At 38.4% G+C, this 17,753-nt stretch overlaps 1 protein-coding gene across 1 annotated transcript in view; it reads right to left on the bottom strand.

The window, feature by feature from the left end:
- The window catches only part of LOC111854411 (V-set and transmembrane domain-containing protein 2A), a 37,010-nt gene extending 20,268 nt beyond the window's left edge, over positions 1-16,742 (bottom strand). Inside the window, exons 1-2 of the mRNA XM_023832335.2 lie at positions 16,042-16,742; positions 14,708-14,874 (exon numbers count right to left, since the gene is read on the bottom strand). Of these exons, the coding sequence (XP_023688103.1) occupies positions 14,708-14,874; positions 16,042-16,120 (246 nt within the window). The 5' untranslated portion in view covers positions 16,121-16,742. The remainder of the gene's footprint in view (positions 1-14,707; positions 14,875-16,041) is intronic.
- Positions 16,743-17,753: the final 1,011 nt, after the last annotated feature.

The raw sequence follows: 17,753 nt of genomic DNA, 5'->3' as shown, positions 1-17,753 counted from the left end.
GTTGTTTGAACTACAGAAATTAGTTTAGATTTATCTTAATGAAAAATGCAACAAGGACGAAGCATGTAAACTGCATTGTTTGTTTATTCAGAATGGATCGCAAATAGATCCGAATGAAACAAAAACGTGAACAATGATAAACACAGAAAATGAACAAGTAATTAACTTTGGATGGCATATTTAATAAATATGATAAGTTTTAGAATATTTTTAAACAAAATAGGTAATAGCGGAACTGTTGTTCTGATGTCCGCTATTATTGAGACACGTTTAGAAGAAAAGCACGTTTTCACTTATCCAGTTCGCTTGCTGCTGGAACCAGTTTGTGTGCTCGGCATCGAACTTTAAGTAAAGGGTTAAGAAAAAGGTTAAATCCTTCCGTAAGCAGCCAACGAGGTATGTGTTAATTAAGTTTTAGTTAAGTTTGTTGTATTTAGCCATGTAAATGCTAACTGAGGCTCGTGTTAACTGTATATGAATTCTCTAAGCTGTCTTTATTGTTATTTATGTTTATATTTCATTTTAATTTCAATGTTTGTTAGCTAATATTGTAAGTAAATGTGCTTGATTTTGTGTTTCCGTATCTGTATTTAGTTCTCACGTCTGCCATGATGGTGATAATAACGAAGCCACTGTCTTTCGAATAAACCGTCGGCTCAGTTAAATGCAAAGGACTCTTGTGCTCGTGTCTTACGGGAGGGAGCTACATTTATAATTATGGCATAGCTCTCCACCCAATTAGGCTAATTAAGTAATGATTTAAAAAAAAAAACGAAGATAGTGGCAGGAAATATCGGCCCGACCCGGCCCACGGGTCGGGTCGGGTCAAGTCTGGGCTCGGCCTCGGGCAGAGAATCTAAACTCTAGTTGAGCACAAAGAGTCACAGTCACAGAGTATTCAACTTGTTGGTTGAAACAAAATCCTGGTCTGGATTTTTACTCTCTGGACACCAAAAGTATCATGGCAGCAATCATTGGGAATTTAATCTGAAAGCATTTACAGAAGCACAGAACAGATGCTGACAGCAGGATAACAGCACAGAGATGGTGGCACCTACCCATCTAACTGCCACCTTCATGAAATTCAGCCAGTGATACAAAAAGATCAAAGACCCTTTCAAAGCTTCTCAGCGAGTCCAAATGAAAGGGTTACTCTGTTACCTAGGAACAAGGAGTCCACTCTCCTGCCAAAACTGCTGCCAGTTATTAAAATGCCAATTGTTATATAAACTTAAGATTTTTTTTACCACCTTTGAAGGAGATAAAATCCAAATACCCTTTTAATATATATAAAACAGATTTTATCCAGGGCAGCTGCATCTAATCTGATTGCCAGTACCAAGCTAAAATGACAGCAATAAATTATATATAAATACATTTTACCTAATATATTTACTTTGCACTGAAAGTGATTACTGAGTCATAACATGGCATGTGCACATGCATCATGCTGTTTAATTGCTATAATATCTTTTCACCAATGCAAAGCAACACTTCTTTTCCCATGTTGCATTAAAACTGAGATATAAACAAATAAAATAAATAAATATTACAGGCAGAATCAATTTCCTGAATCAAACCTGCTTAAAAATTCTATTCCAAAAAATTCAAAAACTCTCACAGCTGTTAAAATAATTTTTGAGTGGTTTACATTTAACTTCTCAGTCAATGCTTCTAACTGTCGTAACTTACAATTTAAAAATATTTATGAAGTTGGACTTTAGCCTGAAAGGAGCAATTAATGATAAATAAGACTAATCCATCTAAAAACTGAACCACAAATTGTCTGATTACGAGTCCCTTTCTTGTTGTTACTTGACTCCCGCTGTGGCTTCAAAACTAATTCAGTGTTTCACTGTTTGCTGCTGCTGTTTTCCCAGGTTAACTCCTGTGATTCTTACTATCAGTGGGGTTGACTGGTTTTTAATACAGACTGACAGAGACTGACAGTGTACTCTTGGGCTACAGTATCACACATTAATGTAAACATACACAGAGCCTACAGGGATCGTCAGCCCTAGATCATTCGTAACCTTTTGGTGGTTCTAAGGGAGACTGCAATGTGTGGTCTCTCAGTATTCTAAGCAACATTCCACGATAACAAAGCCGTCGTTTGACATATCACAAGTTCTATATGAATAACATCTATGTTGCCTGTTATGTAAAGGTTACAAGTGATCTATACAATGACTTAAGAAAATCACTAAATGGGAATAGACACACAATTCCACACTAAGGTTTGACCTTTTATGCAACCCTTCAAAACATTTTCCATCAATTTGCAACATGCTGGAATGTCTAAAAGTAGTGTTGATGGATGAAAATGAAATCCAGCCATCACAGCTAATATAAATATTATATAGTAATCTCATCACAGCATTTGCACATATAGCAGCCCTACCTGGCACGTAGCTACATACTGTAGTACTACTTATCGGGTACCAGAGTTGGGTAATTCAGGTCCAGAAAGTAAAAATCCAGACCAGGATTTTGTTTCAACCAGCCAGTTGAATACTGTGATTCTTTATGCTCAACTGATTGGTAGAAAACAAAATCCCAGTCTGGACTTCTACTCTCTGGACCTGAATTACCCAACTCTGTTGGATACATATCCGTTTAGTAAAATAACTAGTTTGAACCACCCCACCTCTCTCAGAGAAATTTACCCATAAAATCTCTGGTCCCAAGAGGACCACCTCCCCTGCCGAAATTCCAGGTTACTGTAGCTTCCTGCCTGCTAGCCTCGTTGCATCAGCAGCACGACCACTCCAGCAGACATATGCTAGGAACATCAGGACATATTCAAGGATCTTCAGCAAACTGCAATCATTGATCAAGACACATTGACTCTCAGTGCCGAGGTGAAGGTGACCTACAGTATATGCTTAGAGGATTCAAAGCAGACAGCTTCTCAGAAGATCTGGTTCATTGGGTTGAACATGAGGCCAGTGGAGTCTGCATTATTGTGCACATGGTCAGGGGCCACTTTATTAGATAACGATACATAATACCAGGTAGGACCCATTTCATCTCCAGAACCACTTCAAGGGTACACAGTCAATTCAGGGAAGCCTTTCTGTACGCCACAGTTGTACTGAGTAGTTATTTTTGCACTTGTGGACTTCCTGTTAGCTTTAACTAACCTCTTTCATTAAAAAGGTGTTTTCTGGCACAGAACTGCCCTAACTCAAAGTTTTTTTCTATTTAATGCACAATTCTCTGTAAACTCTAGACACTGTAGTGCAGGGAAATCCCAGGAGGATGGCTGTTTCTGATGCTGGAAACTCGATTTAAAATCATTTGTCTTAGCTGTGATAATATATAGCAACTGATCACTGGACCCTGTCTGCATGTTGTATGTATTCAATTGTAGCCTGCTGATTGCAGACTCTTTGCATTAACAAACAGGTGTACCCAACAAACTGGTTATTGAGTGATCATTCTGTGTGATTCTGTCGTTCAGCCTCTTCACCTCACAGAAGGCCGGGTACCTGACATCAGATAGTGATCATTTACCTCACTCCCTTAAAACAAACACTTTACTTGATGGAGCACAAATAATATAGTATTACACTATTATTTATGTATTAATTAACCACAAACTAAGTCTTACTTACATAGTGATCTCATATTAATTTATCATTAATGAATCATGATGCATAATTCATCTCATGCAATTACTAGATATCTTAATATATCTGTTAATTCTGTAATCCTTTCTGAACTACTGAAGGAACCACTGAAGGAACAAGTCATGAATAACTCAAGTTAAATACTGATCTCATGTTTGTTCATCATTAATGAATCCTGACAAGTATCAAGTATAGTCACAAGTAGTGACTATATTTGTTCATGATCTGTTTTTCAGTAGTAACTAAGTTATTACAGTACTAAGTACTTCTACCCCATCAGATAAAGTATTACCAAATGAAATTATCTAGCAAGTTCTAGCCATCCATCCATCCATCCATCGTCTATAACTACATTTACAGTGCAATGCAGTCCACAGAACATACAAGATAATCTGTTTTATGTAAAAAAAATATCTAACTAGATTTGTCTAAAAAAAGAAACACAAAACAAAACATGTACTAAACAGAAAATTAAAGAACATACCACATTGTGTCCCATTAATAAAACATTTGTTAGAACACTATACCAGGTTCATACATGGAAAATTCAATTCAATTGAATAAGCAGGAAAAAAGCAATCAGACAATTCATGAACTTCCGCAGTTCTCATTTAGCACGGCATAGAACCAGTGTTTACGCAGTGATGAAGAGCTAAGTAAGGTAATGCATGTGACTGCACCCTCACCCTACCAAGTGCCAAATCTCTGCAGCCTCTCTCAGTAAACACATCTATCAAGAGCGTCCCCTCTTCCAGAATCTAATTAGTGCTCCACCAGCTCTCAGAGAGAGGTATTTGCATGCCACGCCATACACCGCTACTTCATAGCCGCTGCGTGAGAGGCCTCGAGTGTTACCAAGCACCCTCCGAGTGCAGCACTCACAAGCCGCGACGGCCAGCACTCGGTCCCGGCTCTGAAGGCCTGACCGAGCGTGCCAAAGTGCCTCCTGGACATCTCCTGCCATCTCCTACCCAGATTATCCCTCTGGAGCTGTCGCTGAATAAACAACCTCACGAAGCCCAGGAGATTGTGCCGCCTGCTTTTCAAACGTGTCAGCACGCCAGGGCATGGCGTTGGCAAGCTTTACAGAAGATATAGCAATGCCTTCACAGACAGAGGAGGTCTTTCTATGATAAGTTACTTGGATCTTTCTACAAAATAACCCAATTCACAATGAACATAGCCAAGTGGGTTAGAGACATCCGTTTTAAGAGCTGTCCCATTCCTCAGTGTTTAAAAGTAGGCTTTGCCTCATTGAGTAGGATCTGTGTAGCAAATATTAACAATTACTCATTGACTCTCCACAGCCACTTATCCAAAATGTTGTTACAGTGAGTCGGGAGCGTATACCAGGACACATTGAGTATAGATGGTATTCGGTCTGTTGCTTGGATGTACATGCACAAAACAATCCCGCTAAATGCGTTTTTCACTTAGACACGGGAAGAAAATGCAAGGGAATGGAATCGAAACCACTGAGCCAACATGCTACCCACTCAAATACTATATTTGTTAAGGTTTCACAACATATAGTGCTCTTGGGACGCCTGCCTAATCCAGCAAAAATATTGCAAATGTATTGGTTTTATAACAAAAACATTACTTCAATGATTTGTCTGCAAGTAACAGACATCACATTAGTAGTTTTAAGTAAAACTTCAAGTAGTGATAAATTGAAACTCGAATTATAGTTGTGAAAGAGCTGTTCTGAGTTAACTGCATTGACAAGCAGTCTCACTGGGTGTTTTTTAATTAGTAGCACCTTTACAATAACATTAAACACCAGACATTAATGTTTAGTATCCCTTTGGGAGCTAATGACTAGAAATGCAATTAATAGGAAAATGGCAAAAAGAGAACTGAGTCAGTCAAACAGTTATGAGACTTAATAAAAAGAAATTGTCTGTGCAAAAGATATGTGCAGATATGCTAATCATTGCTTGTCAATAGACTTTTGTTATGATGAACATTTTTGCAGAATTAAGCAGGCGTCCCAAGGACTTTCTGTGAGCACTGTACACATTGTATCAAAATATAAGTAAATATTTTATGAAATGAGAAATTAAAGTGTAGAACTAGCTTCAAAACTGCAATAAGAACAAGCTGCATAAATCCTTTCACATCTTTGTCAGTTTTGTGAAATGCACCCGTATGTCTTGTGGTGGTTAACAGGTTATATTGTCAACAATCGCCGTTGACTAAATCGAATCTTAATGTACCATGCATTTACCTTTAAGATGATTGTAACGCTATGATGCTTTTTGTGATTGGACCTCTGACTGATTGTTTCGGTTGCTTTTGGCTGGCTAACAGTGGCGGACAGTGCTTACACGGTGATGTATTGCATGTAGAGGAAGCAGCGTGGATCACTTTGATGATGGGAGCAGGAGGTAGATTCATTTATCAGCCAGTACTCTGGACACGATGGGATTTGATGAGTGAAGGCTGTGAAGGTATATCCTAGTGGTTAATTGCTTAATGCTGGTGGTGCTTTATGATAAATGCATGAAATTAGGAGTAGTTCAGCTGGAAATAAGGCATTAGATATATCATGATTTTTAGGTGTAGGATAGCTTGCTGAGGCTGTTTCCAGACATTGCAATGATATTACAAGATTACTAGTGAGTCTTTTACTGCTTGTGATGTCATGAAATGCACTCTTAATGACTAATGCATACATTATGGAACTGAAATAAGTACTTTATGCTGTTATAGGAAAAGCACATTTATGTGTCGTCCTGATGACCCTTAATTGTTAAATTACACCCACTTACATTTAGAATGAAGGACATTATTTCCAGGATGCCAGAAGATGGTCGGCTTTCCAACAGGAAACAGCAGATAGGTGGTAGACAAAATCTCATTCCTTAAGATGCTGACCTTTTCCCGCCATAGTATAGCTGATCGTTCTTAATCACGTGTGCCATAGATGCATAAACACTTTCGCAAAGGATATTCAGTGATAATTTTACATGCTCCACAGATTCCACGTCTACTTGATAATAACAACCAAAGAATGGTAAATTTCACAATTTGCATTGTAATGATTGACTGTGTCATGTTCAGATAATGTGCTGCTACATAACAGCACATCACTATAACACATTATTTATTTGTAAATATATTAATTGGCATGTTTAAGCCCATACTGTACAAGTGCTTAATTACAAAATGACACCTGGTACCAATTCTAATGATGTACATTAAAGTCATGGATATGATTGCATTGCTTCTGAAGCTATCTTATTTTCTTTTATTTTATTGATTTATTAATTTATAGTGTTTTATTACAATATTAATTCTTATTGTTATTATTAAGTATTATTATTGTTGTTCTTGTATATACTTTATATATAATTTTATCTAGTTATCTGTATAGCTCTGGTTTCCAGTGTAATTTATCTTATGATAACAGCTGAATTAGTTTTAACTCGGGTGTTTTTCTGGTTTGTCTTTATAATTTTTCCTTGCGGAACGAAGTCAACATTTACGCTTTGAATAACAAAGAGATCATTAACTGAAAGACTCCGAGGAAGCACAAACTCATAAAATGAACACAGACACCTACACTGGATTTGTGATCCCTGGGAAATTGCATTGGCTACAAATGTGTCTTCTTTTATTGAGGCAGAGATCAATAGTCGTTATCAAGGATGTGCCCTCATTAACTCTACCCATTATTGGGAAGCCCTATGTGTAAGGTCCTGAAGTGAGGATTCAGATGAGTGGAGCCGGTCAGTGACAAGTGCCTGACTGTCAGAAGTACACGGCACCGCATGTTTTATGCATGACCAGGATTACTGCCCAAAGTATGAACGGCTATTTGTATTCTGATTTGACAGAATTGTAGTATGACATTTTTATGAGCTGTGTGGTTGTGCTGTCCTGGTATTACTAAGCTGAAACAAGGAAAAAAAAACATCCTTACCATGTAAAACTGTATAACAATGCTTGGACACTAATAATATACTTGTGCATTATTTAAAAAACAAAGTTAGTGGGAAAAAGAACACGCTGGGTTTAATGATCAAGTTGTTCAAAAAATGTTCTTCTAGGAAGTGAAATCATGTTATCTGACAAGAATTGCTCATTTAGTCACATGTAGTTTAAGACTATAAGATTCATGGGTTTTGGTATAGCTGAGGTCTACATAAAAATGGCATGAGATGAACTATTGGACGAATCACAGACTTCTGCAGCTTGCCATGGTGCATGTTCATTGGTCATGTGCATTTAATTTTCTTGTATGTTGACCATTGTATTTAATGCACAGTGGACTGAAAATGAATGGGTCAGCTAGGATCAGGCATACTTTTTAAACACATCTGATGTTACATTATTACTAATGGGACGAAACAAACAAATCAAGGTCAAATATAGGGAAGAACTCAGCAAAATGTATCAGAAAGTAGGAACCACGGTGTGTTGAAGGGACGTTCAATGGGATTGCTCCTAATTAAGCAATTAATCTTCATCCATCAAAAATTATTGTATGCAAAGTGAACTTTATACTTGTTCATCTTCTACAAACCTTTACAACTTCTAAAATGCCATCTGCTATCTGGTTTTGCTTAAGTGGCAAAGATAGTAGTTCGAAACATGTTTCAATTGCGAACGGCCGTCCCCGGCATGAGAGTGCTGGGTAATTGCCAGCGTTTGACATGAAATGCCAAATTCCCTGCAGATCAGCCTCACTCGGTGTAATTTTAAAAACCACCATATTCAATTTCAGTTCTACTGCTATCTGTTCTTATCAGTGATCATTGCATTGTGGTCAGCATAAAACACAGTCCGTCTGTCCATCCATCCCTCCAACCATCCATCCATCCCCACACAATCACACACTATGGCCAAGTCATACTAAGCACAATTCACCTAAAACACATGCTATTGCACTGAGAGGAGCAGTACTCGGAGGAATCTTGCACAGAAAGGAGAGAGCATGCAAACTCCAGACAAGCAGAGCAGGAATCAAACGCAGAACCTTTGAGGTGCGTGCCACTGCGCCACCCAACAAAGGATTATTATATCCACAAAAGGCTTTTAAAAGCCTATTTAATTGGCAGAATATTTTAGATAGGAATTTCCAGCTTCCTGATTTCGATATTGCCGTCCATTAGTTTCAAGTCCCATTTACACATACTGTAAACAAACAGTCTCCATAGTGTGATTAGCAAAAGCCTGAGGCACTTAATGATTTCCTTTCGATCTCGATATGTCAAAGAAATGCCTACTGGACTAAAACATGAAACCCTGTCTCCCTCATTCATTTAAGACAGGACAGAATTTTTTTACGAACAAATGTACTTCACTGATTTTTTTTTAATTTTTAAAAAAAAAACTTTTTTATTTATTTCAGATCCATGCCCGAAAATCTACCCCTTTTAAGTTCTGGTTTATCGAATGACAATCTGCTGCATTTGACAGACAGAGACATCCATTCTTATGTTGTTTTAATCATAATTCTTACTGACCTGTAAAAATCTGTAGGGACAGCCAATTTAGATTTCCTTAAATTTTGAATTCAGATGTAATGAACTTGACAAGCGTTCAGCCAAGGTGCTCCCCAACCTTAAGCTCCATACATCTTAGAATAGGCTCCAGGAACTCCAGCATTGAATACCTCGTTATGGATGTGTGAGGGTTGATGGATATCTTACACTTAATGGTCAGATCACTTTAATGGACCAATTCTTACTAGAAAATAGCAGTTCTTTTCCTGTGCCCATTTCACGTCTTTGCTAAGAATCAAGAAATATCCTCAAAAACACCTCCAAAATTTCTGTAAAAGGTGGATTTAAACGGTATGATAGATAGCACATTATCTGCAGCAGTGCTTATTATCCACAATGAAATTTCACAGTCAGACTGTTTATCTCAAACTATTGATTTATCGAGGATATTTAATGTAACTAATGATGCTCAACTGTTACAGGTTTTACTGAATGCTGGTGCTGTTGGATGCTATGTAGATGCAGGTGGTCAAAATACACAATCACAGCTTGCAATGTTCCATCTTAAGCCCATATTTTATTTACAATATTGCCCAGGAGAGACACAAATGACATGTTTTATTGGATACTGATAATGAAATTGTCCGTACTTATGCTCCCTTTATGAATCAAGCTATACTAGATTTACGAAGTCTGATTTAAATTGCCCTCTTTAACATCAACACTGTTACCATGTGTAAAGAAAATATATTAAAAAACCATTGTTTCTGCAAGTGATCTGATAATCTGATTCATGTATATCTCATTTGCATTTTTCACTTGTCATTTCATTTTCCACCTATGAGATTTAGCGCTACAGCTTAATAAGACACTGAGCACATTTAATCACACAAGTGCTTGGATGTAGGATCGCTAAATAAACACATTTTCATAACTAATGAAAAGTCGATGTAAAAAAAATCAAAGGCCGACTGTTTGATTATGGTGACATTATGTTTATGAATGTTTCATATGTCAGACTGTGGAACTTGTACTAATGGCATTGTGTTTACATCCCTTTTCCTCTGTGTTTCTTTATGCACAGCCACATGCCTAATTATACAACTAGCTAATTACATCTGTGCAAAACAATCAGTCTGTTGCTGATCTTGATGAACATATGGTGCCAAAGCTGTATACCCTCCTAATGTTGAATTTATTTCTATTGAGGACAAACTAAAACAATGTGTCCATGTACACACTGTACAAGACAATGTGTTTCATTTTTTTTTGCTAAAAATAATTCTAAAACTTTCATTCAGAATACATGGTGGACATCGCGGGTGAGTTTAATGTTTATAATGGTGTCCACGGCTGCTTGCTCCTGAACGAACTTTTAACAGAGGATTTAGGAGGTAAAATATTCGAAAAACATTTTTTTTCTTGAGGGTGACAGGTTAATCTCCACCATAAAGAATGTTTTGTTCCGGCACTGAACTTTTTCCCTATGATTTTCACATGACCCTGATTTTATTCATGTGTCTCAATGGTAACATCTTTTTACCCCTATATACTGTATTTCTAAAGAGTACAGAATTGTCTGTTTTTAAATCGATACCCCCACAGAGCACGACACACAATACATGTCATTTCTGTGCTCCCTTGTGCCCAATTACCACCGATGAAGTAGCAGTTAGATAATTAAACTTAGATGGCTGTCACAATGGAAGACTTTAAGTAAAATCTATAATCAAGTGCATGCTGGGAAAGAGGCCACCTAAGCAATCAAAGTCTAAAATTCACATGGGGAAGCCAGTGGGGAAATGCTAAATCCCTCATTCACCAGAGACTCATGTTGCTGGACAGATTTAACTCTTTGTCACTGTCAGAGTCACTGATACTAGAAATGCAGCGAAATGTTTCTAAGGTATTTAACATGATGACTGGTTAGCATTCCACTCAAACCCTGTGTTACAGTAAGTGCTACAACATTGCCATTAGCCCTCAAAATGTTAAAGTATTTAATATCAGGCTAGAACACTTTAGCTTACACTTATTCAAAATCTTCTCACCGTACCATCAGCCAAAGACATCACACTAAATGACGGTTCATTCTGCAGTGGCTCTGTTCGGGTCCTGCTTCTTACAAACCAAAACCCAACCCAAGAGACAAGTGGCTGACCAAGGCCTGTGGCCTCATGCTATAGGACACTTGAAAGTGTATTGAAGTGGAAGCTTTTTTGAAAAACTGGCTTTTCTTTACTGCTCGGCTGTGAGATTGTATGGCCGTGGCATTTCCTGTACTTAGACTAAACTCCCACGCATATTCATTGCAGAGCTGTAGGTCCAGTCAGATAATGGAAACAGGTTCAAGCAGAGAGAAGATGCTAGGCAGAGTTAAGAAATGAGGTTATGAACCTCTCTCTGTTGGCCATTCCTCTTACCCGGGGCCAACGGCCCATTGACACATCACTCTGTCATGACAAATGTCCCTGCGTACCAGGTGCAGACCCACTGCTGAGAGATCAACATTCTCTGGGAGGAGGATGCCCTTAGTCTATGTTCTAAGCTACCTGGATGACAGTTTCTGCAGTCTGGTCCAGAAAATAGCACTTAGCTACCTCATGCTAGAGAAAAATGCATCCTTCATGGGACTTGGGTTGGGTTTGCTGGTGTGGCTAACTCTCCAGAATAGCCTCAGTATCATGCAAATGGCTACGCTAGTGGCCAAAATTGTGGAAACACATTTTTGACATTACACTTTAAACAGTACTACATAAATATTCAATCAAAGAATGTTTATAAATATCATACATTGGACGATTAAATAAGTAACTGGAATAAAGTTCTGCAATCTCATAAATTGGAAGTGTTTCCACAGTTTTGGCCAATAATGTACCTTCTTCAATAATATCTATCAAGAGCACCTGGCCCCAAGCCAGAAATCGCCATGTGACCAGGTTTACCTCCATTGATTAGTCCCACCTGCACTCTCATTCTCAACAAAGCGCAATATTTCCTGGTATGTTCTTATGGATCTCTTCCCACTAAATCAGACTTCATCACCTACAGCCATTTCCTCCCATGAAAATGAACATCCATTCATCCTAAATCCTCACTTCCATGTCTGTATGTGTATGTGTATTTATTTCTTTGATCCCAGCTTTCTGGATTTGGCATTTACATCTGTGTCATGCTGGCCCAAAACGCAACTGGAAATTTCTCAGGGTCTACTGTGAGACTTCGACTCCCATTTGATTTTTTTCCAGGTTTGTATGGAGCGGGTGTTATTACTATGTCCTGGCAACATGCTGTAACATTACAAGCAACATCTGACGATTCCTTCTCCCCTATTTGTACAGCACAATGTCAGGCTGTAGCAGTTCAATCTAAGTCAAGTGCAACGCCCAAAGGGATTTGAACCAGAAACCATCATGCAATGGGGCCAAGCCCATAACCCTTAGGCCGCTTTGCCAGATTCCATCACACCCCAGCTGACATATTACGCCTGATGGTCCATTAACGATTTAAGAATCCAGATATATTGCTATCCCACAATTTCATGTTGGTTCCTTGTATTCTGGAGGATCCCCGCTCTAGTGCCTTTCAAGAACAATGGCTCCTGTTTCATAACTTTCACATGTGGGGAGAGTTTATAATATGCTAAGAAAAATATTAGAAAGTATAATTTCTCCAGAGTATCATAGCAGCATCTCAGCATTAACAGACAGAAGAATGCTTATACTGAACGCTCACTTGCATTTATACAGTATCTTACTCGTTTATCTGCATTAGGATGACATTTAATATTCATGGAAAAAAGTACATGTAAATGACGACTTATGATATCTCTTATATATTTTGCAATGATTTCAAACCAGTCATCATTTTCTCATATACCACTGCACACAGGACGTAATTATCGATTAATTCACCTGCAGTAGATTTAAATGAAGATTTTCCAGTTCGCTTTATCACGTTGTACCTGTCCATACTAACTTGATTGCACGGCAGTCCTTCTCCAGGCAGAAATGAATCATCTCTTTAGCTTAAGAGTGAGAGGAGTGATCATTACACTGCACAGCCAAACATAACAGAACAGTGCCCTCTATGTTGAGACCCTAATCTTGGCATTTATAAGCATTGCGACAATAGTTCTTCATGCATCTCAAACGGGCTGGGATTCCCCATTGGGGGTGTTCTGCATACACATGACAGGTGGATTGTTTATTTAAGCTCAGATGAGGGCGAGATCATTTTACTACGTTAAGAGCAGCTCACACTTTTTGAAACTGCCTGAATTTGCAACATTTAATAGGTCCATTGGTATATTCTAAGTTCTGTTGAACAATTATCATAAACACATTTTTGTCATATGTGACAGATAAAGACTGGAATAAGCACTTATGATGGTTTATGAAAAGTGGTTTTCTCTTCTGTTTACAGAGGTGCTTTCATGGGGGTTCTTATTAAGTGGCAGATCGTGACAGTGCCGTAGACGAGTTAGAAGCAGAGTCATCAACACTATATACTTATCCATAATTTGTACATAGGTCAGAAGGTCAACTCTGAACAATTCAGGCATTCCTCAGTATATGTATTCTCTAAAGAGTTCACTGAAATTTATTTTGTCAAACTTCAGTATAATTTAGTGTTAAAATTATTGCAGAATTTAAGGAACCGAGAAGAAACTATTTGCCTAAGTGTGTGAAGACAAATGTGTTACATATTTCATTGGTTACATCTGAGAAATTGCATACCGTCAAAGAGAAACATGATAATGACATTCTGTACCATCACAAACAAAATGCCACGACATACTGGTTTAACCTGGCCACCACTGCCTTCAGCTCCCCTTAACACCTGGTTTTCACTGCGGTCTCAGTTGGTTACAGGCAGCATGTACAGGAAGAGGCATATTCATAAGGAAATATCCTGGTTCTTTGTTGGAAAGGAGGACAGCCCGTCAAATACCTGTCTCTAAATATACCGAATGATGGAATACTGCACAGCCAAACGGCATAGAACATCAGGTACAGATAAACGCATCAAATATGCAAATACAAAACTGAAAACTGGCAAAAATATTGGAAGGATAAACTCTGGGTGTGCATCAGGAAACAAACTTACTAATGTACCATTAGTGTAAGAAAAATAAATATAGAGTATTTTGGTATCAAGTTCAAGGAAATGTTATATCAAAACAATGTGGAAAACCTGTGTTGTTCTTATAAACTGTGACAAATTATAATAAATATAGAATAATAACACAGATAAATATTCCCTTTTCCCACAAATTGTATTATGTAAAATTTCTGAACTATTGCCACATACTTTATAAGATCAACATAAAAGTTACTTGAATACAATGTATTCGTATGTTTTTATATATTTTTTCCTACTCCACGAAATACATATAAAAGCTTCAAATCTCAATGATAAAGCATGGGTACAAATTTGACTTAAACGTGGAAACTACTTGTCTCCAGAAGGTCAAATGGTGATACTGCAGCATTTCCAAAAACTACTGTTACGCAGCAAAGGATGTATGCAAGCAGCTGCAATACATGGCAAAACATGCAGTCATCCAGCGGATTCCCATCCTGTATCCTAATCCCAGGCGTCAGGCACCGCCATGCTGACCTGCGTGTCACTGTCCCCCTCGCTGGCGTTCCGCTCCTCCGGCGGTTTAATGAACCACCACTGAATCTCCAAGTAAACAGAGGACGTCCCGCTTTGAAAGGCGCACGCCATTTCGATGTTTTGACCTTCCTTGGCAGTAACATTTGACGGCATTTCAGTAAACTTTCCTGCAAATCAGAAAGCACAGTTAGTAAGCAAATTCACCGCTCCACACGCACGTATTATCCGCAACGAAGGGCCAGTATCAGCAATACGCTCCTTATCGGCGGAGCCCTGGGGCTTATCTCTTAAATACTTAATTAATTCCTTTCAACAAGGAGATGGGCTTCTCCCCTAAACCTTACGAAACCATGCACCTAAAAGCCCGGCTGACCGAATTTAAACACAAAACCTCACGAATCAAGAAGCGATATGAATTTAACTTAATTTCCCCTATATCAAGATATTTTAATACGACTTTGAAGAAGTTTCCATTCAGTCAGCTCTACGGCTTGGCTTTTTAAACAGATAGGCTACCTATATATAAATATTAATAGGCCTATGCTAAAACATATCGGTTTGTTAAAAATATATATTAAATTGATTCTAAAGCAACAGGCAGTTTTAAAGGTGCCTGGAATTATTTTATACGTAATACTCCATAGAGAGAGATAAACAGCTACGAAGGGTATGCCATTTAACCTTACGCGGCACCCATGCATCGACTTATTTCAAGACGTCTCGTTTCGTGTTTGCACATCTGCAAACAGAATCATCATTGTAGAAGCTGCAAAACGTAATATGTATAATTTTAAACAATTTCCGGAAATATTAGTTCTAGCTGAAGTTTATAAACAGATGGATTTTTAAATCAGAATTCTGAAATAAAGGGAGCTGTCCAGTCCTACAACAACTGCATTCCATTAACACGGTGAAATCTAATTTCAGCCCATGGGCTACTTTGAATGCGAGCCGCGCTTCATGTTAAATCTAAGTTCCTCTTTTGTCAGGGATAAATTAAAGAAAAAAAGAAGAGGGAAAGCGCAGATGCTGCGGAGCCCGCGGATACCAGCAACATTACGGCAGATCGTCACATAGCACCTAATTTTCATGCTCAACAGTTGCATTTGATCCGCCGATGCTGGAACACTTTCCCCTGCACCATTTCCCCCACAGTCCTCTTTTTTAAAAAAGAAAAAAGAAAAAAAAAAAAAAACAAGCACTGCAATGTATTATGTTTTATTATTTTTAATTGTAAGGTATTGCTGTCATGTCAAATGATTATATATATATTATATATATATATGACCAGAGAAAAACGCAAGCATTACGGAGTACGGAGATTATCTGCTTACCGTTAAAGGAAACACCGACCTGGATACAGAAACTGGAAAAGAAAACAATTCCAATACAGTCATGAAACGTCCACATCATTCCAATGGGGCAAAAATCACATTAGCGGAATTTTTTTAAAAAAATAACGCAGTTCCAAAACAGTTGTGCAAATTAAATAGACGCGTCGCAAATCTGTTTCGGCGCTGTGCACCAGATGTTTAACATACTGAAACTGGAGCCTTGCTGTCAAAGTTACGTGCACGGCTTTTTGCGTTAGTGTGCCGTCCGCACAAGGCGCTGTGAACTAAGTAATAAGGGGGCTCGGTTCCCCTTCGTTCACTACGTGACTGCTGGCCAGACGTCAGGATGCAGCCCCTCTACTGCGCTGCCACATTCCCACTAGGGAGTAACGCTAGAGGATGGCTCACATCTGTCGGAACACTATAAACCTGTAGTCTTCAGTTTTATCCGGACATTTATAAAGAAAACGACTGTAGCGCTTTCTTGTCTTTAATATTGCTTATTCCCCATCTGGAAGCGCTGGGAGCCATCCGATTAGAATCGAACTGCTTCTCAAAAGCTTGGTGTTTAACATTATAATGTCTTTTCATTTTTGACCATTCTGTGCAGTACATTATGGATCGGAGGTAATCCATCAAAGGCTCTCCTAGGACATGAAACAGAAGCCTTTGGGAAACAAATCCAGTTGCTTAAACACTCCAGCGATCAGCTGTCCACCTCTAACTCTTTTTTTTGTCAGTGTTTTAATGATGTAGCTGCATTCGATGTACAGGCGGGCACTTGTTAACCTGTCCTTTCATGCGCAGACCTAGAGGTTGAACTAAGGCAGAAAAAGATGCAGTGGAATCGGCATCATTAATGACATTACGTGAAACAAGGCGCTCCTTAAAGAGCACATCCATTCCACATATGATCAGTCCACATAGGATCAACTCAAAAGGGCTGCCTTCATCACAATATTTAATAATGCCCAGTTATGCAACAAAGCAGTTAAACTTAGTTAAGTTAGATATGGTGATGAAGTCATGTATCTGAGGCTATTTGGTGTTGATTTGATTATACATCTCCGTGGAAAATGATTGAAAATTAAAGAATGGCTTAGAATCTGTACAGACTAGTGGTGATATAAGAAAAACACTAGAATAAAATGGGATGAGTGCAAACAGAATTTTGGCCAAAAAAGTGACAAGGACCATGTCTCTGACAAGAATCATGCCATTGAAATTAGCGAACACCTACAAAGCACGATATGATATTACTTTTGCAACCCTAAAAGTATCACTGCAGTCTTACCGCATAACCTCGTTCCACATCTGTACAAAAGGCCTGTCTAGTCCATGAGAAAATCTCACTCTGAGTCACCCCAGAACAAGTATCACAAGAACAGACCATGAGCTGAAAACATGAAAATCTCACCTGTTTCATAACAGGTCTTTATAAAAGTGATTACTTGAACTTTAATTCAGAGTAATATGATGTCCTTCTCCCATTTAACCCAAACCGCATTCATTTGAGCAGTGAGCAGTGACAGCACAAGTATTATGTGACATTGTTCACATTTTATTAGTCAGTTTTGGGGCCTGTATCATGAAGCCTAATTTTGCACTGAATCATTTGTCTGATTTAAGGTACCTCCTTTTTAAACGGATTTCAGTTCGTTCACTTACTTTTAGCCCAGACTACCTTAATTCCGCCAGTTACTCGGCTAAGC

Source organism: Paramormyrops kingsleyae, chromosome 15 (assembly GCF_048594095.1).
Source record: "Paramormyrops kingsleyae isolate MSU_618 chromosome 15, PKINGS_0.4, whole genome shotgun sequence".
In the NCBI taxonomy this organism is placed as follows: domain Eukaryota; kingdom Metazoa; phylum Chordata; class Actinopteri; order Osteoglossiformes; family Mormyridae; genus Paramormyrops; species Paramormyrops kingsleyae.
This window is presented reverse-complemented; position numbering and strand designations above follow the sequence as displayed.